Source organism: Haliaeetus leucocephalus, unplaced genomic scaffold, assembly GCF_000737465.1.
Source record: "Haliaeetus leucocephalus isolate CR32 unplaced genomic scaffold, Haliaeetus_leucocephalus-4.0 Scaffold808, whole genome shotgun sequence".
NCBI classification, from domain to species: Eukaryota; Metazoa; Chordata; class Aves; order Accipitriformes; family Accipitridae; genus Haliaeetus; species Haliaeetus leucocephalus.
Genome location: NW_010973244.1, coordinates 2711216 through 2735560, shown reverse-complemented (window position 1 = coordinate 2735560; position 24345 = coordinate 2711216). Strand labels below are relative to the sequence as shown.

Genomic DNA, 24345 nt, shown 5'->3' with positions numbered 1-24345 from the left:
TTTAAGCGATCTGAACCTCTCTCTCATTTTTAAATCCCCCCATGACACACGAAGATCTTAATTTTCCTTGCTGTTGTCTGGCAAAGGACAAATCCTAGCCCTCACCCCACACTATTTTAGTAGACATGTAACAAGTTGAGAATAATAAAGGTCGATGGATAATTAGAAGCTTGTAGGCAATGCTGCAGATCCATACTCTAGACAGCCTACAGAAGACACCAAAGGGTTGTATTTGTCTGAAGCCTGCTGATGGACACTTAGTAAGAATAATACTACCCAATTACACAAACAAGGGCTTCTCATAATCCAGCCCTGTGCACTACCAGCTCTAGAGGCTATACTGCAGTGTCTCTAATGAAGTGCAACTTAGAGTTCCTAAGCATAACACCTAGAAATCTAGGAGCAGTGAAACTTGTCCAGAGCTTGGAGGTCATAGTGAAAACATCAGGTCAGGATCATGCAGACTGGTTTACAACCTCAGGAAGGCTATCTCTGTTGGAGGTATCAGACATCCAGGAGCAGTATGTACAGACATGAACTACACCTATCTGTGAGCGCTGCTTTATTCATTGCTTTATGGGTATATACACCTGAAACCATGGGCTGACACTTGCATTGGCATGCTAAAATATTAAGAACTGTGGTCACATGGCTCTTGAGAAACCTGCAGCAGTACTGCTCCTTGCAACAACATTTCTAATCAGTTGAATAACTCTTCTTTTGGTCACCTGGGAAGGCTGTCAGAGGGTGGCAGGTGCTGATACTTTTGTTGTACACAAGTGGCAGGTGCACTCTCTGCCTTCCCACAAGACAACCCGCAAGTCACACAAGTCACTGAAGCTGCATATGATACCAGATTTGTGGACAGATGGACAGATACCTGCACAGAGACATGAACAGGCTGACAGGTGAACTGACAGACAGAACTCTGCTTCTGAGCTGTGCTCAAGTCCCTTCATGCTACTTCAGGGGCATAGGTGATCTAGGAAGTAGCCAAATCTCCTCAGGGTCTTTTGTTAGTTTTTTCAGGCAAAATAGGTCTGTGACTACAACAGAGGCTAACCTCCATCTAACCTTCACAGGAAGAGCATGCTGGAGCACAGGCTGGGGATGGGACAGTACTGGTTCTGTTCTCCTGCAATCCCCCTCCATCAGCTGAGTCGTATTTCACAGCAGCCTCTGAAACTGCTCTGATTTATACCAGAAGACGCAACTTTTTCTGGCAGGACCATAATCTTGGCGGGGCAAAGTAAATACGCTGTCTTTTCCTTTCCAAGCTCAACCACACCTTCGGCAAAGAGCAGCTCTGAACTCGGCACATGTATTTTTCTTGGCTTCAGTTCTGTAGGGTTTCCAGCAGTACTAGCAAACACACGCATAATAAGGGGTGACTATTAATGCCATCATGAGGCCGTATAAACTCTGCAAATCTTCTGTCAATCTCATATAGGCCTTAACATTCACACTGGTCATTATGACATTCCTACATAAATAATGAATCTGTTCTACCTTACTTTCCTAAACAAAACTGTCTGAAATTAAATTTCCTCCCTGAGACCAACTGTTGCAGGGTTATGATGAAACAAAGTTATTCAGAAAACTATTCAAAGGAGAAAGAAGACTGTTCAGAAGATTCTCCATGTGTCGTGGTTTAACCAGGACACCATGACCAAAGTAAAACCAGTCAACGTGGAACTTGCAGCACTGGCTAATTATCTTCAACTCTACTTATGGACGGAAGCTAATGCTGCATGTGAGAAGTAAGCCAGGTTTGATGATATAAGCCAAGTTTAAAATATAAAGTTTCTTCTTTTCACATGACTGAAGAACTATTTATCTAGGATTAAGAGGCATTAAAGGCACTGAGATAATGATACTGAATGCTAGAAGAAACATTTCTAGATTAAGGCTACAGTTTTCATCTTGAAATTACCTTAAAATTTCATGGTGAGTTTTTGGAAACAGGCTTCCTAGGTGATAATATCCAGTTCAACTTTATTGCCCCCAAAATGAACTTAGTATAATCTATTCCTATTAAGATCACTATATTTCAGCCCACAGTGTCAGCCTTTATTGTAAAAATGATGTTATATGCAAATGCTAAAATAAAAACCTGCAAAGGGATATCGCTTCTGTACTGTATCATCACACATTGCATTTTATGTCCTTAAACCCTGTTGCGGAAGCACTTGCGAAAACCAATGGTAGACATACTTGCCTTTTGAGGATAATTATAAGAAAGAGGAAAAATGTATTAAATTCATGATGGAAGAATATGGAACAGATTCACAGTATGTTTTGTTTACCTGAGCTCGCATCAGTGTCCTATCATGAAGTCACCTAACAGGGAACGTGCCCTCTTCACAAATTGTTGAGGTAAGAGCGGGAAGAAGAGAAGTATTTGCCTGTTACAGAGATAACCGTTCCCATTTCATCATTCACTGGCAAGCCACAGCGAGACTCTAATAAGACTTCATTGGGCTAAAGGCATTTGAATCATTCATGCTACTGTGCAGCTGACGCCAGCGTTGGGGCTATTTTCGGCTTAGGGAATACTGACAGCATGGTTGGTGAATGATGAATTATTTGTCAAAGGCTCCATAGGCCAAGTAAGTGTGTTCCCTTCTTGGGCTTTGAAGAAAATAGAGTGCTTTGTTTATACGCCTGGTTGTTTTTCTGAGGCACTGCACATTTTAGGTTGTTAAATCATATGCTGAAGTTGAAAGGAGATCAGCAGCACGTTGCAGGACATAGAGTGCTCTCTGCTGGGCACTTAACGGCAATGCAAAAAGTGGGGTAATCCTCCAGGAATACACAAGGGAAAGGCTACAGAGACAAGTGAAAACATCTCTGGCAGTTGATTCGGTGGTAAAAATCCCCTATTATCAGCCTGCTAATCGATCACGCTACTTAAGACCCTCTCATTTTCATCCAGCACAACTGCAGACACCATTACAGTCCATAATGAACATAAAATTCACTGATAATCAAATCCAAAGACAGTACAACAAGACCACTCTATATGAGCTTCCTTTTCCCAGCTTCTGCGGGTTTTGCTCAGATTTGGACCTGTCTGTCTCAGGAGCATCCTGACTGTGAAAAGGTTCCTGCTGGACCTGCAAGCAGAGCTGACAGACAATAGGGACTGCCATCCCAAACCATCTTTGAAGTTGGTTACGGAAAACCTGGAGACAAACATTATAGAAAAATCAGAGTACTTTGGTGATACACCACCCAGAAAGTTTTATAGTAAGGCTTCCAGAATACCTGACAGATAGCCACTCATTCGAGTCTAAACACACTGACAGGGAAATATTCTTATTTTCATTTCACGGTAGCTAAGGAAAAAGATGGACCAAGGCAGAGGGAGATTATGGAGCTTGTCCAAAATAATATGACAACACTTGAAGTCAGGATCAAATAAGGGAAACAAGAGGGCATATTGCTTGGGTTCTGGAGAATGTATATACAGAACAGATGGGGTTATTTAGAAAGACATACTGACCTCTACACTGTTTAAGTTAACAGGAAAAGCTGAAAAATGCAATAAATTAAAAAACTAAAGCTTACTTGGTGGAAGAGGCTCATCGATAGTTGGGTAGTGATGATGGTCAGGCCTCAGAGAAGGAAGCTGGCTGACTGGCTGAGAATTATGGAGTAAAGGACAATCACCTATGGACAAGATATTCAAGACATTGACAGTCATTCACTGTTTTCACAATGTGGTTCAAAAAATGTGCTACTGTAAAACAAGTGATTATTTTTTAAATAGGTTAGCCTGGTGTACTAGCAGCTCTGGTTATTCCTATTTTCAGGCACTATTTTAATAACAACTCATATGCCAAAGAATTATTAAAATAATGCAGTCAAGGCTCTGATCTCAGGTTTGAGTCAATGCTAAACTACTGGGGGCCAGATTCTGGACTCATAGACACACAAGTGTAAGCGAGAGAAGAATCAGGCTTGATCTCTGAGAAATATTGTGCATGTACAACCAAACTCAAGCTTCTGCAGAAATTGGCAGGAACATGCAAAATCCTGGTTCCAACTTTTAATTCATCCCATCAGTGGAATACAAGGCTAAAAGCTGCCTTGGATCTTTCTCTGCTTTTCCATAAGATCAATGGCTGTGTAAGTGGACTGGAATGGCAGGATTTTGCAGTTCCCACAAAACAGAAGATCATCCCCTTCTATAGGTATTTTTCAAAATTCAAAGAGTCTATCTTGGGTGGAAGGAGGGAGAATGAGAGAAGGACCAGAAACAGGTGGGAGACAGGTGGTAGAAGAGGAGGACAAAAGATAGTGAGACATAGTCAGGATCCGAGATAAAGAAGGAAGACCTGAGATACAGAAGAGGGGAAGAAGAAGAAGAGAGAGAGACATACAGCAGACAGTGCAGAGGAAGTTTTTAAACATTAACATTGTATATATGTCTACATATCCAAATACGAAATAAATGAAACCCTAAGCAAATGTCCAAACTCATGTTCTGTTGAAAGGAACAAGTACCTTAAGATCCAGTCAGTGTTTATAGAATCCTTCAAGAAACTAAGAAGTTATAGTAGGGATGAAAAAAAATTCCTGATCTTAGACTTAACTGTGAGAATAAGGAACCCGCACATTAAAACTTCCCAGGTTCCAGAATTAAGATTCCTTCTTGGTCTGTCCTTTTAAATCTTAGAAACCAGGACTATTTATCCTACTAAGGGACACATTTTCATATTGTGCGGTTAACAGTTTTCCACTATAACCTCCAGCTCCAGGTGGACCTGTTGATACAGATACAATCTGAATTGCGTAAACATAACATTTACATGCATCAGAAAGATGCAGCTGAGGGAAAAAATATATTTAGCATTTCCAATATCACCAGAACCATTTGGCTAAGCCAAACTCACTGTGTGCTGGCTGGTTTAGCTGTCTTTAATGTCAGAATCTTAATGGCCTAAGAATGAACATTTTGCAAAAAACCCAAACACATAGCTATCAAATGTAAAAAAAAATTTACCAAAAAATATGTTTTTTCTTTAACAACCAACAGCTAGAAGGCAGAAGCCAATTTTGTATAAAACCAAAAAAAAAATCTCGCACCATCCAGAAGTGAGAAAAATTGCTTAGACAAAAACACTCCCTCTTCTAGGTGCTCTGATGATACCGTATGGCCTGTGAAATGTCTTCATTAAACCACTTGTGTATAGGCGTATCTCACAGTTGCATCTGCTGCATGTTTTGAACAGACAGCAGAGTTATGTAAGTTATTACTCAGTGCTAAAATTCCATCTCTCACAGTCTGAAAAACTGTGCTGTTACTACAGGTGTTGTAGCACCAACTACCAAATCATCCATCTATGTTTCTTTACTTACCTCACCATAATTGACTCTCCCCTAGTCAAGATAGTTACGCCAAGCCAGCAGAAGCATGGTAGTGTCAGTCACCTGGAGTGGACGGAGGTGACCACATCTACTGTATTTGTAACAGCTGCCAGGTCATGAAGCAATGTGTACGTTTACTGGAGCACCCCCGGTGATATCAAAAGAGTGCTAAGAGCCGGGCTGCCCTTCAGACATACTCTCTCTCAGCTAATCAAAGCAAAGCCACCGTGAACACTGCAGCGCCCTTTATACATGCTTAAGGGGCACAATCTTGGAGCTGTACTGAACCCACATGCAGAAGACACCCTCTCCCCCCACATGTCCTCTCAGAAGTACACACGGTCCAAAATGGCCATCAAATCTGTAAGCATGGTCTCACACACATACACACGCTCGTGCCCCCATAAGTATACTTGCACATAAATGCTGTCCACACACAAAGACCCTCACCTGCAAGGAAGGAAACTGGGTTTCTATACCTCTGTGTACTTCTGAGAATTTAATTTTTTGGGCTAGATTCTGCTTTGCAGAACAAATAATTGCCTATGCCCAGCTGTCTACAAAGTCTTTACACAGTCCAGCATGTAAGGTCAGCCTTTCATCTTTCTTTCTGCTGGCATAGAGTCTGTGAAAGTGGAAGGTGGGGGGTAAATAAACTGGGAATGGAGAAGGAACTGGTAGAAGGATGCTTTAGTTGGGGTTTCCCAGCGATCCCCAAATACGTTATCCTTCTAGTGCCATTTTGATTTGGTGTCACTTACAGGGGGAGACAGACGACTCAGGATTTGGGAATGCAAAGACTACCTCTTGACCTTGCTGCATACTCCTTAGCTGCTGCTGAGGCCTTTAGTTCTTCAGCTGGAGAAAAACTATACACTAGCTGAAGAAAAGATGAGTGATCAAACCCACCCTTCATGTAACTCCATACAACATAAAATGAGTTACCAACGGGAGGAATTTAATGTAGTGGTTTGGAGGGATTGGGGAAAACAGTACCTAAATTACAAAACCCAAAAAATTATTTTCTTATTTTATCTCTAGAGAAGGATATGGAGATGAGAATTTTGTTCAATATCATTCTAGTTTCAAAGTATCTAAGAAAAAAAGTAAATCTCTGTTGAGTTGCTCTATGGTCTGTGAAATCTGAGGTAGATCTGTTTGATACTTGGGGAACTGGAACAAATGGGGCTAGAAAACTGGGTTTGTAAGAGACAAATATTTGCATTTCTCCATGCTTATGACTGTGCATGGCTACCAATCATATACAGAAGCTGGCCCAGATCTTTAGCTGGTGTAAATCAGCATATCTGCCCTTCGACAAGCACAAGCTGGTCTTCTCACTGACTATCAGAGACATGGCAGCACATCAGATATGTGAAATGGAACAATCCCAGGAAATAAGGAATGAGTTGGTGGATGTGATAATGCTGATCTGCCACATAACTACAGCAGCTAATCTTGATTTTATAATGATGCATGTATATCTACAGGAATCCATATATACAGGTCCCCAACTGATTTATTTGGTTTTGCTGGGATTTTTAAGGACAGGCTCAATTATCCAACCCTCCCTGATATCTGGCCCAGCTCACAGCCCCCAGATTTGTAGGAAATAAACCGTCAGCTATCTGAAACCTCAATTATCTGATGCCTTCTGACATCCAGATAATCGGGGTTGCTCAGCGCATCGATTCTCAGGATCTAACCTTCTCTTCTGCTGCTTGGACCTGCTATTGGGGTGTCTAGACTCTCTGTGGCTCTTTGTGGATTCCCACCATGAGCTACTAGTTCATCTGGCCACTGGGAGGAGCCATCCACTTGCTCCCTGTCCAGCTCAGGGCTCTGTACTGAATCTGGCACTGACTCAAAAGCACTGTTCTCCTCCTCATCATCATCCTGTGAGGAAAAGACTGTGCTCTCAGAAATCTTTGCACTGTCGACGGAGGAGAAGCGGGTATGGCTGGAGAAGCGATTGTTACTGTCATAACAGGAGGTGCTGTAGCAAGAAGTGCTGTAGCAGGAGGTACTGTAGCAAGAAGTGCTGTAGCAGGAGGGGCTGTAGCAAGAAGTGTCGCACGCCTCGCATTCGTTGTCACCATTGGGCCTGGAGCTCGACTCGCTCTCGCTTCCTGTCCTGGGGTGTTCCCCGTCCAACGGCCCATCATTCAAGTCAGAGAGCTGTTCATCCAAGGCACCAGGAGGCACCGTACTCTGGCTGAAGTTCTCTTCAGCCTCATTTTCCAGAGGAGGCTCTGCTGCCACTGTCTCACTCTCACTGACCACCTCCTTCTCCAACGCCTCCTTGACTGTAGACTCCTCATCATTCTCCCCACCGTTGCCACCATCTTGCTCTTCTTCCCCATCGCTGCTCATCTGTGCCGAGGGCAGGCTGTGCAGCAGGTTGTGGATCCGTATGTAGTGTGTGCGAGGGGTCTCTGGCTCACCGCAAGCTGAAGCTATGACTGTCTCAAGTTCAGACACAGGCAGGGAGCACGGCCTGTTTTTCCTCTTTGCTGTGGTCCTCAGTTGTAGCTTGTTGTCTTCCTTCTCCTGGGCTGAAGCCCCTTCTTCTTCCTGACTCTTCTCTAGGTCCTTGCCAGCATGCACATCTGCACTCACCTCATCAATATCTAATGTTTCTATGCTGGTCAAGACTCCACCATCTCCCTGAGTACCAGAATTGACTTTGTTATTTTCCCTAACTTCAGTCTCAGGAGGAGACATGCAAGCCAGCAGAGCCAGCTGCTCCGTGAGGTCCGTAGCACTCAAAGAAGGCAGCACTTCTCCTGGGATGGATTCCAAGGGCTCAGGAACTGGCACCGCATCAACCTCCCCATCTCCTGCTAGCTCTTCATTTAAGCTGTTCTGGTTGACTTTCCCAGGTGGTTTGACAGCCCCTGGGCTATCGACACTGTTCACACTGTATCCATTTAGCTGTTCTGGAGCTGTACTTTCTGAGGTCACTGTGTTGATGCATGGAGGCTCACCGAGGCTTTCCTCTGGGGGGTTGTTCACAGGGCTTTCCTGGAGGTCAGCTGGCTCAGGATCTGCACTAATGGAGACCTCTTCATCATCTGTATGAGACAGGAAAAGAAATTATTTACTCCTTTAACAAGAAGTGTTGACTGAACCAGAAGCTTGGCTGTGGGGACACAGGCATCCACAGCAATCTGAGAAAATTAAAAGCATAAATTACAGTGTGAAATGAGTGGGCAACTGAGCAACTATCAAGAAATGCTGACTTTTTTTTTGCTAGGCAGTCTTTGTACAGTGGATTTAACAATCATGGGACTTGTTCATGGTGGTAATCTGTATGCAGCACCCTGCCTCCTTGCAACATAACCTGAAGGTAACATCTTCTTGAAATGCCTCTTTGAGCCAAACTGGCATTGGAGGGAGTACCATGGGAATGACAAGGAAGTCTTCCCTGAGGTTTTAATGATATTTTTCTTGTCATGCCGAAGCTGACAGGACTCCACAACAGAGAACTTAAAAAATTGGTTTTCACATGCCTGAAAGGTGGAAACTTTCCCCAAAACATCCTTGGATGTGATCCTCATCTGTACCATCTCCTCCCAGATGCCAGACAACCTGGCTCTTTCATGCCATCCAAATAGTCAAAAGACAGAAGTCAGGGTTTTCCAGCAAGAGGCAGGTCATAATTTCCAACCACTAATGCAGCTGCTGTTGGCTAGTGTCCTGGTTTCAGCTGGGATAGAGTTAACTGTCTTCCTAGTAGCTGGTACAGTGCAGAGTTTTACTTCTTTTCCCGATTTTCTCCCCCATCCCACTGGATGGGGGGGAGTGAGTGAGCGGCTGCGTGGTGCTTAGTTGCTGGCTGGGGTTAAACCACGACAGCTAGATAAAGTGTACCTGAGAGGGCACTACCATAGAGAGGCAAAGAGTTCCCGAGCAACGCTACTGAGACTTTGACATGAAAACCAAGGTTCAAACTTACACCATCATGACAGTGACTTCCTAATAACTACAACAGAATGTGAACTAAAACCATACCAAAAGGGAGGGAAGGAGGAGAACAGTGAATTATTTTTTGTTTTACTTTTTTCATTAAAAATAATCAAAATGAGAAAGTTTCTAATATCTACTATTACAGTCTCCATTTTTACTTATGAAGTGCTCAGAGGTAGATGACTCTAGAAATAACAGCCCATCTAGCACTTCCCCAGGACAGGTGATAGAGAAGCAGATGAGTCTTTAGTTTGCCACCCTCTTCTCTCCCAGTGATGTGGCAGAGTATTTGAAGCAGCCAAGAACAGGGGGATATGAGACACCAGTAGCTCTAAGCTAAGGGGAAACAGGGAAGAAGTTGTGACTCACGATGCATCCTGTGACAGGGGACTTTATGCACTTTCCTCTGCTCATGACTGTAACCTAAAGTCCCAGAGCAGCCAGGAATGATTTCAGATTTCTGAAGAGAAAGAATGCAAAGCAAAAAAAAAAAAAAAAAATAAAAAAAAAAAATTTCTAGATAAATGATGGGTTAAGACTGAAAATTACCTGGATGGATGGAAGAAGTTATCTCAAATCGGAACTGCAGCTGGCCACTGACATGATCTGTAGGAAGCCTGCGACCCAGAGTGTAGCTTACAACCCTGTCCCTGAAAGAAAACAAATATCGTCACAATAGACTATAACCTACCCAATGTCTACTGTGCATAGACAAAGCAGCTGTGTCCTACAAAAATACATAATGGTTTTCAAAGGCTATTCAACCCAGCCATGAGGGCGTGTTGACTTGCATACGAGAGAACGAATGGCAGAGAAGGAGAGGACAATGTCTTCAATTACAATGGAACAGCTGAGTCAGTGAATAAGACAGGCTTCTGGGATACACAAGCACATATGTATATATATAAAGAGAAAACGGTGGGAATGGAACTTCTGCAGTATGGGTATGAAAATATCAATATGGGAAGCAAACAACTCCCACTTCAGCTATTGTAACAAGACTTCACTTCCCTGCTGATCTGACCGTATCTACGCTTCTGTAGAACCTCGCATTTCTGTATTTCCTTCCCTTCACCATCTGCATAAAATTCAGCTTTCCTGTCCTTTCTTTCAAAATCCTGTAAAGGCCAGTCCCCACTTACCACCTTCTCTTTTCAAACTGGCTGAATGACTGCTCTTCATCTCTTTCCACCCCTCTTACCTCTATGAAGCTGAAATACCAGGAGAACACCTTCCTGACAAGGTTGATCAATGACTCCATTCTGTCCTTGTGCAGGTCCCTCCCTTTGCCACACTTCATCCACCCCTCAGAACAGAATGAAACTACAGAAGAGATTAACTTCCCAGCTGCCCAGAATGAGGCTGAATCAATGTTTGCAAAGCATTCTTTGAGTGTAAAGGGTTCACTAAATAGTAATATTTATACATCTTTTGAAGAAACATAGTTCACTTCCAGTTGGGCCCAATATATTTGCTAGGATAATTTCACATGCATCAGAAACTCATATAAATGAGACGATCTCAAGATTTGTGTATAATCTTTCTGAACTTGTGTGTATACTTCTCATTCAGCTTGCCTGAGATTTAAAAGCCACTACAGTATTAAAACTAAGCCAGATCTAGGTGCAGGTTGGAGGCACTGCTCTTGGCAAAGTATATCCTTAGATAGACAGTGTTTACAATAAGGAAGTAAAATAGGAAGATATAATCAGAAGATGATGAGAAATCTTCTCATACAGAGGGAAGCCAATGATATCAGTTAGAGGGCTCTACCTTCCCCAAGCTGTTCTTTTCCATCTGGTTGCTAAAAAGCTACTCTATCTTCCCTTCTTGTGAAACAGGGAGGTAGCTTAGTCCCTTCTGGTAGATTCAGCTGTCAGTATCACAGCCAGTTTCTGAAACAGCTGTTCAAAACCACTTCCAACAAGCTCAGCTTCCTGCTGTTTTGCTGAATTGAGATCCAATTTTCAGAAATGCCTTCTTGGAAACTGCATTGCATGTGCTCTCCTAAGGAGATGACGCTTTCTCTCCCTGCTCCTCAAGGTCTGAGCCTTACAAGTTTAGAGCCAACTTTTTGGCTTTGTCTGAATATTATCCATCTTCCTCAAATTGGTTTGTGTTACTTTGGCAGCATACATCTTCCCAGAACTTTCATGCAAAGGGGAAGCAGGGCAGGACTGGTAAGCTCAAGTGAACTGGTTATTCCTTGTCAGCAGGGTAGGGTCAGAAAGATTTAGTTACAAAATGCCACATTTTTTTAATAATATTTTCACTGTCTAGAAATTAAAGGGAGGAGGAACAGATCTGGCATGATTTTAGCCCATAGGTAGTTCCCTGAAACATGAAAACAGCCTGTTGATAACATTAAAAGAATATTCAAATTGAAAATATTGCACTCTCCAGATTCACAGCCATGATACACAAAACAGTTTTCTTTCCTAAATGCCAGCTCTCACTTTTCAAAATGCAATGGATAGGGTTATAGAGGGAATTCTTTGTCTGGCCTGTAGTCCTATAAATTCTAATTAAGACCAACATCATTCATCAGACAACTGTCAGTTTAATAACTCTCCCTAAACATCATTATATCACTATAATGATATATCACCAGGGACTTCAAAACAGCAACACACTTTTTAAACAACAGAAAGTAGCATAAACAGCAAATTTACCCTATGGCATGTCTTTCCAAGAGGCGTTGAACCGGCATAGAGAGTTTTCCCAGGAAACGCTTGATGATTGGTCGGCTCTTTGCAAATTTGTCTTTAACTTCTATTTCCAGGACATCCGTGGGCAGGGAAACAAAGCTGAATTGCTGCAATAATGCAAGAGAACAGAACATGAAGCTGGTAGCTGGGCCACAACATCACACAGTTGCTAGTGGCTTATCAGCCCGTGTAAGCCTCTGGCTCTTTCACAGGACAGAAACAGTCCTTGGACCCCAAGGCATAGGCCTGCAAAATAAAAAGAGCTTGGCCTCAAAGCAGGCAGGTGAAAGCACCCTATAGTGACTGCGTAATGCTGCAGAATCAGGCTTGGGGAATGTGCAAATTTCATTTATTCGTGTCATGGTAGCATCCAAACACTCTAAACAAGGCTTGCCAATGGTAAAGGACTGGACACCTACAGAAATCTAATGAACTCTACCCAGCAATGATCATTGATCTAAATGTAATTGCAGAGATTATGGTGGTTTTTTTCCTTTTTTTCCCTGCACAAATTCTAAAAACTTTAAATAGCTGCATGTAAGTACAACTGAACTGGCAGCCTGAAGAGATGTTTAGTCAGCATTTCCCTCCAAGTCAAATTAGTCCTCTTTACATTTGACTGGCTATTTGTGGTACTTCAGCTGTGAGGCGCACCTCAGCAATTGAGAAGTGAGGATCTAGTGAGGTGAAGGACATATGATCACAGTTTTCAGATACGTCTTGAAATCTCTCCCTGGCTTGCTCATCCCTGCCCCAATTCAAAAAGGAAAAACTCTGAAAATACTGTTTATCGGATCAATCTCCTAACCTGGTTCACAGCACGGTCCCACAGAGCACTAAACCAGAAGGTAAGCCACGGCACAGGCTGCCGGAACAAACGATACTGGGGAAGACAGGAATGGCACCATCTAAAACTGTTGTCACCAAGTGCTTTGAAATACGTGGCCACCATCTCAGCTGACCTGGTTTTAAGAACATCTGTTTTTATTTGTAAGTAATGTTTCAATAAGCTTTTAGAGACTGTGTGCATGCAAACCTGAGGTAGTAACAAGGAGGGTGATATTTTAGGTTGTAGGAGCAAGGAAGTCCGTGTGTACAGCTTCCAAGTGTGGGAGCATTAGGGCACCTGGAGATGTCGGGATCTCCCCACAGGGAAAGCAAAGCTCTATTTAGAAATAATAGTGAAAAGCAAATATATCAGATAACATGGCCTTGCTTGCTCCTAGACTGGCTAAATTCAGTACAGACTTGGAGCTGGTAACACAGGTCACTGAATCATTTTTCCAAAGAGATCTGCTACTATTAGAATATCATCAGTCAAAAAACAGTACATCTCTGCTGTGGTGCACAGTAGTAGGGAAACTGTAAGACTGCTGTTCACCTAACTGAAAGGTCAGTATTGCACCAGAAGACAACTTCGGTAGTAAGTGAATATTAAGATAGATGAAAGGATTTTCTAGCTTTCCCACTGCCAAAAACAACCTTCACAACAGAATCATGCTCTGGGTTATCAAGGCCTGGAGTTAAGCCCTAAATTGCTTGCTCTATTGAATCATGATCTAATTTTCAGAAAGGCTTGGTTTGAACAGCTGCAAGTGAAACCAATATGAGTGGGATATTCTGTTAATCAAGCCCTGCTAAAATACAAATAATCAGAGAAATACAACTGAAATAACAGCTAAAGGGTTATTTTCTTTTACATCTTTGCAACAGGTTACCAAAGAAGATAAACTCAACAAAGGGGAGAACATTAATTACCCATGTATATTGAAAGGTGCCTTATAAAAATAAGTTGTATTACCATTACTGTTTCTCCTGCTAAAAACCTGGGGTAACTGCCACTTCATGACACTTACAAGGAAAGCAGAAGGGAATTAACTTTTAACTGAATAAGGTTATTGTAACATACAGCAATTTGCCATTTAATAAATTCTCCATTATTGTGCTGTTGACACCTACATTGTAAAAAAGTCTCTGCGGGGTAGAGCATGAACACACACACAGAGGTAAAGACTGAACTGTTCATAAGTGGAAAGTAAAAAGTAGGTTAATGATCTGCACCTTCCTACCTTATTAATATTTTGTCTTGTGATACAACTCTGAAGCAAATCAGAATCTGCATGGGTATTCGTTTCCATAATATCAGGTGGAACGAAGCCTGACAGTTCCTTCCTTGCACAAGAAACACATTGACGTTTTCCAGAGTAATTACCAGCACCTGAGCTGAGAGTATGGATGCATGGAGCAAGGTGTGTTGGAATCAACCAAAGGAAATGTCCTTTTTTCCTGGACCAGCTGTGCCTCTCAGATATACAAAGGCTGGGATATTCCATAGAATTTGTAAAATCAAATTGTGTTCTGATTTCATCACCTGCTAACCATGTTGCATTTGGGGATACATAAGACTGCCCTGTGACCAGCCCCTGGTCCATGACCACAGTTCCCAAATACTTCTAGGAGAACGCTCTGATGCATAAAACCAGCAGCATCTTGGAAACACAGTTAAGCCTTTAAGACCAGAAGCGTCCTGTGCCAGAGCTCAAAGGTTTTGCCATTTGGAAACAACTGCAGTTTGAGATCAACAGTTAACTCTGTGAAATGGGTTTGGAGACAGCTTGTAAAATAGTGATAATTTTATATAATTCAGTTTTCCGATATCTAAGCACTTGCTCCTGCTGTTGCTGTCATCTAGTTTAATCCTTGATGGGCAAGATTTTTCTAAGGCAATCCCTGACTGCGGATGCCTCAGGCTCAGGCCACCCACACTGGAAACCCCAAAGGAATCCTTGTTTGCAGAACACACGGGCCTCTGGCCCTTTGAAAAATAGATCCCAGAGAAACACCTAGGTTTGAGAACTCAAAAACTTATAAATGCGTTTTCACTTTTGAAAACATGTAGGTTCTTGTGATATTGAAAGATGGGACTGTCGTCTTTGGATGTGGAAGCACATCACCATCAAATCCTAGTTTCCCTCTCTTCCTTCACCTTGTTTTCTGATAAGTGTCAGCCTCTGTATCTTAGCTGCAAAACGTTGGCTGCATTTACACTGTTCAAAGCCTTGGCCTTTACTATCCTATCTATTTGGAAGAGAAAGGACCCTGTGTTTCATGGTCTTCTCCAATATAACTAAGATAACACAGTAGTAATAGATTACTGCTGGAATAAATTACATTCTTTCCTTGCCTAATATGTGCTAATTGTCACACAGCAATGGTCAGTTTGTGAAAATAAAAGCGCAAGCTTCATATCTAAGTTAAAAAAAAAAAAAGACAAAAAGACACCGATTATAAATTCTGCAGTACCCCTGGGTTCACACTGAGTGATGTTGTCATTAATAATTCATCCCAAGGAGGGGCAAGAAAAGGAGGCTATAAGATCACAACAGAGAGAAAAATTGACTCTTTTCAGGATGAGGAAAATCTGATGTGGCTTCTTACACATGCCCACAAACTACACCACTGATAACCAAAAGTGCTATATTTTAAGAATAAGTCTGCTGCCATTTTTTGATGTTACTATTACAATTTTTACTGTAAGCCTTCTGTTATTTGGAACTTTTCTTATTATCACAACTCTTAGTGTTACAGAACTAACTCAGAAATTAAGCTTTCACGTTAAAAAGAAGTATAATGTTCATGGTTGCAGAGAAAAAAAAGAATACAAAAACTTTAGTACAATGAGCCCAAATATATTATTCTAAAAAGACTTCTGATTTTCCTGACAGTCACTCCTTGAAGCCAGATTCTTTCATGTTTTGCAGCTGGCATTGGCTAACGTGCATTTTCTTTCACAATCTAAGACAGCAATCTTTAGGCTCTATATTTTCATTGGGGCCACAGCTCATTTTGTGGGCTTGTTCATTGGTTGGGGGTTTTTTCCACAAAAATTTAAGTTCCTTGAATCACAGTCATTAGTGCAAACTCTGCAAGACTGGTCAAGAACTTCATGGAACCTGGTGGAATCCAAAGCACTAAACTAAAGTTTACACTGAGACTAACTGTAGAAGGGTGTACTGTAGTTTACATAAATGGGCTTTTTTCACAAAGACCAAAGTGAAAATATAATTTCGGGCAATTTTAACTTCTGTTGTTCTGACTTAACTTGTTCAAAAGCTTTAGCCTCTCCAGCTGTCCAGAGTTCCACCAAACTTGACAATGGCTGCATGGATGTGGTTTGTGACTTCGTCTGAGGCTTTCTTTGTACTTGAATACAAAAACTCTAGAAGGAAATCCTGTATTTCAACACAGGTGCGAAGTCATCTACCAAAACTGCTATAGTTTCAAGGCTAAAGCCCCACCCAAAGAAAAGACTTTTTCTAATGACTGATTATGTATTGATTTGGATAACGGCAGAAAACAGGGCACCTGGGAAGAACAATCCACAAAAATTTTAAGTGATAGCTAGAACTTGCTGCTTTTACTTGATCCCTAACCAAAATTCAAGTAAAATGCATTATATACAATGTGGAGGAAAAAAAAGTCCTACAAAATATCACTAGACCCAAAATGTATATATCATCTACTGCAGTCAGTGGATGAATGGATAACAAACAAGAAGTTAAATCTCTGTTCTCTGATTAGCCCAAACCAGTAATTACCTACAATGTTGCATTAGTCACAGTGCATTACCCTGCATATCACATCAACTATTGCTTGGTACAAAATGACTCGTAGAACTTCAGATGATAGATGACACAGCACACTCCACAGAGGAGATGGCAGATTGCCTCAACAAAACTGCCAAAAAACTACCATTAGGAACAACCTGTTTCTCACAGGGTGCCTGGCCCTAGGAACAGTCTTAGACCCCATCTTGTCCACGTAGCGTATCAGCTGTCCCATTGTTGGATCCTTACTGGCTAGGGATGAGAGGGCTCCTCTTTATAGGTTACATGTAGATGAGTGGAGATCATGGACACCCTCACAGTGAGGAGCACCACTGGAAGGATGAGGTGGTCAACCAGCTGCCCCTGTGTCTGGACTGGAAGAACCCCAGATTGAAAAACCCCCAGAGTTAGGAGCTTTGGAAGAGACTGCAGGGAAGCTCTGAGTGCTGAGCTCCAGAGGGGGTGACCTTTTTATTTTCCTCTAGAAATGTATTAGGACTGTTACAAGAAATGGTTATCTGTCAGGTCTATTACTGAAAGGAAGCTACGTGCAGAAAGTCTGAACACAAGGAATGATTGAAGATCCCTGGCATACTGGGGAAAAATAGCACATCATGAGCAGTAGTAAGGAGGCCTTGTGGAGACTGGTATTTCCTGGTCCCTGGAATACATTGGCCATGTCTGCATTAGGAAGACATGTGGTACAATGTGAGTGGATCTGGGGACCAAAGCAGCTGTGCACCTCATTACCCCATCCAGACATGTTGCAAGGGTTTTACCATGAAGTAACTCCAGGTTGGTGCCCTGGATTGAACTCCCATTATCATGGGAAAAGTGTTAGGTGGACTTGTGAAACACATCTCTTGCCTTACTTTCTGCTGAGAGCAGTTCAGTTCATGCACTTTAAGACTGCCAAGTGGTGTCTTTAGTGGGGGGATGAGGAGATTTGCTTTTAAACTGTTCTCTTGAATGGAATGAAAATACTATTGTAGATGGACCCATCGAATTGTTATGAATCACGATCTACAGAACAAGTTAGTATTTGTATTATTTTCCCACTGCCTTACTCAATTATTTCCTTTTTAGGGTATTCTTGCATCCCTCTGGAATTATGATGGCTAGGAGGAAACAGACTTGCTCTAGAAGCAAAGCCATTGTGTCTCTCTACTTTCCCCACTTCTTTAGCCATTTGTCAATGCCTGTCCCACTTGTTAGAGTGGCAGAAGGTCCAATGGTTGCTTTGTTCCTACACATTTAATGAAAAGAGACAGCAGGATAGGAGAGAGAGACCCTATTAATTCCTCACTACGAGAAAAGTTGCATCATTATAGAACATCTTATTAGACACTGGAGAAACTGTACCAGGCACAGCCTTAAAATGCCCCAGCCAAAGGAAAAGCTTTAGTTGTTATTTTCTCAGGCACCAAAAATCAACATGCCGTAATTAATTATTTCCATAGAAATATAGAGAAGGGAGGGAGAGGGAAGAGCAAAAGTGACATGATGGAGAGAACCACAGCAACATATTAAGTCTTCCTGGGCTAAGCAGCGTATCATCAGTTTTGGCTCTGGTCAGTAGTAAGTCATTAGGATTCTCCTCTCATTTACACAGATTTTACACAGCCACCTCCTGCAGATTCACTCTCACAAAGACACAAATCAGAATCAAAGCTACCAAGAATAAGCTGATACATTCATACTCTCACACCATCTCAATGACCTAAATGTAAATCTCATTTTACATTATTGCTGTCATCTTCAAGCAAGATCTGAAAACACTGTAGTAAACACCACTGAAGGAGTTTCAGACAGTAATCTACTTTTCAATGCCTATTTGCTTCCAGACCCAACAATGGTTTTACAGACACAGATGATTAATTTTCTTAACGTGAACAGATCTTGTGAGGGTTTAATGCATGACTTATGTATGGTAAAGAATGAAGGCACATGCTAATGCTGACCTGGTAGAATACATCTGCACCCATTTATAAGACAACAGTATCATTTCCAGAACTTGAGAATAGTTTTCATAGAAAGCCAACTAATGGTGATTATTAATTCCCATGTTTTATTTTTACCTATATTATTTGCATCCCTGAATATGGATAGATCACAGTGATCAGCTCTCAATAACACTATCAAAGAAGCTGTTGAAATGGAGTATGTCCATTAGCACCAATTAGACAAGTTAAGTGCAAGTCAAGTTCTTCAAAAACAGTCAGTATAATAACTGGTGAAAGGTAGATAAATTAATACATTGGTGACAGGAAGAATTAGGCTCTTGAACTGGAGTTGAATAAGCAATAGAATTAAAAAGAAAATTTATTTGCAATATCCATCATGCCACAGGGACAATACAAGCAGACGTAAATCTTAAAAGGCTGTAAATTACATTTGATGGATGAAGACAGATTTAGTCTTTCAGCTGAATATTTCGTTAGTGGGTTTTTTAGTTTCAAATACTTCAGTGAAATAATTACACTCTTAATGCACTCGCCACTCTCCATCTGTATTACTTTGCTCCCCATTCAAACACCTCCTCTACATATCATCTACGTGTCCCATACAACACTATTCATACGAACAATGGGATACGCTCATGGGGAATTCCAGTTTCTTAAACTTACTACAGTACCCCTCAATGGTAATACAAAATATTGCAGAGTCAGTAGTGTCAAGCACAGAGTTCCACTGCTGCCAAAGACTGGGACATGCCTACACGTACTCTGAGAGAGTCCTAGAATTCAGCAGTGACTGCAGGGTGCCAGATCCAATGTGGTACCTTATTCTGGCATGACACAATGGGTTTTCTTCCTACAGTAAAAGGGGTGCACATAAATAGGTGTTGCTGTTCTAAAGTCTGATTCAATCCTTTCTACTGAACTCCTTCAAACTGGGGTAGGGCCTGCAACAAATTGGCTTCCTAGATTTCTCCCTCAGATTCACTACCGCTCTGTATAGGAAACAAGGAATAAAAGAAGTCCTTCTTGTCTATTTCATGTATTCCACAACATTCAGAGTTACTAGTTAATAGGCTCATCATGAATTCTCTCTGATGGCTCAGATAGTTTTACAAGATGTCTTTTACTTTATTAATGGCAAATTTCAGCCCAAAGACATTAGAAATTTAAAAGAACTTCTGGATAAATCAAGTGCAAACACTGCTTAAAGAGCTGGAGTTTTTCTTCATCTCTCACACATTGTCTATGAATTTATTAGCACAACTGTCGTGGTTTAACCCCAGCCAGGAACTAAGCACCACAGAGCCGCTCACTCACTTCCCCCGCCCTCCCCACCCCCCCGCAGTGGGATGGGGGAGACAATCAGAAAAAAAGTAAAACTCGTGGGCTGAGATAAAGGCAGTTTAGTAGGACAGAAAGGAAGAAAATTATAATAATAAAAAAGAATTGGAATATACATAACAGGTGATGCACAATGCAACTGCTCACCACTTGCCAAATGATGCCCAGTTAGTTCCTGAGCAGTGATCCACCCCCCGGGTCAAATCTCCCCAGTTTATATACTGGGCATGATGTCATATGGTATGGAATATTCCTTTGGCCATTTTGGGTCAGCTGTCCTGGCCATGTCCCCTCCCAACTTCTTGTGTCCCTCCAGCCTTCTTGCTGGCTGGGCATGAGAAGCTGAAAAATCCTTGACTTAGTCTAAACGCTACTTAGCAACAACTGAAAATTTCAGTGTGTTATCAACATTATTATCATACTAAATCCAAAATAACACTATAGCAGCTACTAGAAAGAATATTAACTCTATCCCAGCCAAAACCAGGACAACAGCATAGACTGAAACTCTGTGAGGACTCTCATGAGCACTAATATACAAGATCAGCAAGACTGATAGTCTTCTAGATGCAGAAATTGCAATTAAAATGCATTTCTAGAAGAACAATGTATTAAAAAAAAAAAATCTAGACAGTTTTTTCACGCCCATTCCTGAAGATAGTGAAGGTGTCTCAGGCTTTCACACTGCAATCATGACCAGATATTCAGAAAATTGTAGCTGTAAAATCACAGCTTTTCTGTGTAGTCAAACTATATTTTATACTTTACCTGGCCATGTGTGCAGAAATGCTATACAGTGAAGCTACCACCCACAAGGCTTTACTCAGTCCCCATGACATCTTTGGCAAAACTCATACTGAATTCGGGATCTGGATTTCACTGCACCTATACTGGATTTACGCTTAGGTGTAAAGGCCTCCAAGTTTCTGCAGCAGATTCTTTTGTATTTGCCAGTAGTAGGGGGGAAAAAAGGGGTTATCTAAGTTAAACAATAAATAAGTAGATCAGTCAGTGTGATGTTCCTATTGCTTTTTTTCATTTTGGACTTCTGGTGAAATCATGCAATGATTCTGTGAGGCCATAGTAGTACTGTCGGCATCTAGTGCTCTGAATATTAGATCAAATATAACCTGCTTTAGTTTAAATTCATACTGTTAATTCAAATATATTAAAGCATCTTTAATGGTTTAACTTTGTTCTGGAAAGATTCACCTTTGATCAAGTATCCCTTGCTTGTATCACTCTAGGTTTGTGCTATATCAGGTAGCACCCATCATACCAACCAACATAAAGCCTCGGAAGAAATAGAGAGCTAACATAAACCCCACATGGCACAATCTGGCTACTTTGACAAAGCGTCTTTCAGTCCCAGTACTGCTGGGTGGTCCATCATGCACCAGCATTCATGATCACAGAATCAGTGCTCAAGTTATAAATTTGCATCATAAAAAAAAGCAGTTACAAACCAGCACTCAGTCAGTTGCATTCATGTCATCTTGGCATTCTTGCAGGCAGCATCCAAACCTGATGTTTCTATCACTGATGACAGCCTGCACTACAGAAGCCCTCTCTCCCCAAACCACCTCCCTCTGGCATTTGAGCCCCTGTTTCCTTCTTATGATTTTGTGTTAGTAATCTGAAGAGATAGGTTATGTGAGAATTCATTCAAGTGCAGTACTTTTGAAAGGTTGTGGGTTATCTGAGGTGCAGAGAGTAAAAGTTACACACGTGAAAATAGTGTAATTCTGTTTATCAGATCTGACACATTAACTACTATTTGTTAAGTGCTCTTGTATTTAACACCTCTGCTTATACACATCAATTAATCCACCAGTGAAATGCAGCTATCTTCAGAGTGATAAAGCAGCCACCCAAAACACTACGTTGTGCCTCAGCTATAATTTAACAGTATTTGTACAGGCTGAGGCAAAGAAACAAACAGGGAAGCTTCAGGGAGTTGAGATCGTTTTTATCCTAGTACTTGCCTCCCACTTTAAGGCAATCTACTCTTCCAGAGCTAGAATTATCAGAGTTGAAATTCAATGCATCATTTAACAGATGACATTTTCTACTACTTTAAATATGCTGGATGGTTGCAACAGCCACTTTTTATAGCCATCTCATTGGCCATTCCTTGAGGGTCTTTATCCACTCACCAGTAAATGAACAAAAACTGAAGAAGCAGTTAGCTCAAACTGCCACAGTTAAGAAAGAAATACCATAAATATGTCTAAGAGAAAGTCCAGAGGCCTGAAGTACTTTATCTGCAAAACCATCAAGAGAATTTCCTACCCAGTTGGAGGTATGTGAACTACTTTTTAAGCCACTTTGCTTTGTTGCTTATGATCCCCAAGGATCTCTATTGCTTGTCTGAACTATCTAACACTTTCCTGGTTGCTGACAAATTAAATCTTCTTAAAGGAGCTTTTTCCAAAGAATGTGACAGCAGACACATTGTCTCAATATGAAATAATACAAGAATAGTGTCATTATTTTTCTAATATCAATATTAGAAGAGATACGATCAACATTCACCCTTCTCAATTCTACTAGATGTATGGGAGATTTGGGAAGTGGGCACTTCCTTCAGAGATTTCCTTTGCATTTTACCTCAAATCAGCATGATAGGACAACTCACCCACTACGCTCTTGCAACTGTGTGGACTGCCAGCACAATGTCTGCTTAACCTAGGGTTTAGAATCAAGCTGTCCAGTGGCATGTGGTTTCCAGGAACTCACTTATTTCATTTAACAGTACAGATGTTGCTGAAGAATGCACCAGTTTGAAAGCAGAGCCAGGAGTAAGGAAACAAGCAGGACCATTAACCCTGATTCAGCAACAAGTTCCCTGTCTGAAGACACTTGCTATTATTTTTATTTTCCGCAGCTGCCTACTTCTCCTCATTGACCCCATAGAGGCCTAGGCACTCTCAGTAGGTAGCGTGGATCTCCCCCAAAGTACTCATCTCTTGTCACCATTACACATGGCAATATTCAGCACTTTGGCTTAGCAGAATCTGATCTTCTGCTTCTGTGAGCATGTGAAAACATACAGAAACATCACAAAATGACACCCCTCTACTAGCAGAAGATACCACCTGTGTTTTAACCTCTCTCAGTGAACAATTCTTAGTGTGAGGGCTATTTCACACCACACAGAGCCCCGCTGCAAGTATCAAAATGTCACATGCTACTTCTCAATTAGTAAGAAATTTCCATTTCTTTATGCCCTCTTGTACAACATATTGCAAAACAGAGCAATGGAAGAATAGCTTTAAGTCAGGATAACTTGTGCTGCATGGTGTTTGAACAGCCTGTGAAATGATCATCAATATTACATGAGACACATGAAAAATTGCCTGAGGTATCATGGTGCTCCCAGAGAGTTCTTATAATGCAGGTGGTTACTATGCAAATAGAACAACCTGGTAAGTGTATGAGGGGCAATAGGAGAACGAATTAATGTAAGTAAATGAGTCATCTCTCAGTCTGTAGGACTTTATTTTGGTGTTAAGGCCCTACAAAACTGAGTCAACTCTTTCACTTCTGAATTTGCTCAAGGGTAATCAAGAACATATATAAAGATCCCAGTCTGCAGCTATTTCTATAGTTTTATTTCCCTATTCCAGATTTTTTCAAGTTTAGCAGCCAAAACAAATCAGGTATGTCATTCAACATGAAAAAAAAAAAAAACCAAAAAAAGAACATCTGGCTTCTGTTTACATGTAGTGACAGAGAACCTTAAGAAAGAATCACCCTTCTGAAATAATATACTGCCTAAAATATTTTGGGGGGAAAACAACTAGTGACTGTTCCATTTGATGAAATGGTTATGATTCCTTGGTATTTTTCATTTCATATATTCACATCCATCAGTAAAAAGGGTGGACAGAAGAATGGCTACCACCACGATTCAGCAACAGTTTGCAGTCTTCCTTCTCCCATAAAGGGACAATGCTGAAAAAAATCAGGCCTAGGGTCTTCTGTGCAATAGAAACCAACGTGGGTATTCAGTAGCAAAACAAAGACTTCAGACTAGCTGATGTGCATAGACTGCAACACAAATACGTGCAGTTAAACATCCCAATATCAGCTGAAGAGAACGCAGAAGGAGAACATGTTGAATGACAGCTCGGCTTTTTTAGACTCCTTAGCCACTAACAGGCTAACAACAGAAAGGGAGAAGCAGCGTGCTTGCACACAACCAAGAAAACCAAGGGGCTGAACAGAGAAGCTAGAAGCCAGCTGTGCTCTTTTGCTTTCTGATGTCCATAATTAGGCCACTTCATTGTTTCTCTTTTTCTCGCTGCCAAACTCCACTGAAAAAGAAATGTCCGCCCACACATTCAGCCATCCTGCGTGGCCTGAGGAGAAGACACCCTTGAC

General features: G+C 41.4%; 1 protein-coding gene across 2 annotated transcripts in view; it reads right to left on the bottom strand.

Moving 5' to 3' along the window:
* The window catches only part of HECW1 (HECT, C2 and WW domain containing E3 ubiquitin protein ligase 1), a 183577-nt gene that overhangs the window by 66789 nt on the left and 92443 nt on the right, over nt 1-24345 (bottom strand). Inside the window, exons 6-9 of one of the 2 annotated variants that reach the window (XM_010581800.1) lie at nt 12015-12157; nt 9892-9992; nt 7080-8447; nt 3571-3672 (exon numbers count right to left, since the gene is read on the bottom strand). In XM_010581800.1, coding sequence (XP_010580102.1) covers nt 3571-3672; nt 7080-8447; nt 9892-9992; nt 12015-12157 — 1714 coding nt within the window. The remainder of the gene's footprint in view (nt 1-3570; nt 3673-7079; nt 8448-9891; nt 9993-12014; nt 12158-24345) is intronic. The other variant, XM_010581802.1, reaches the window with a different exon arrangement.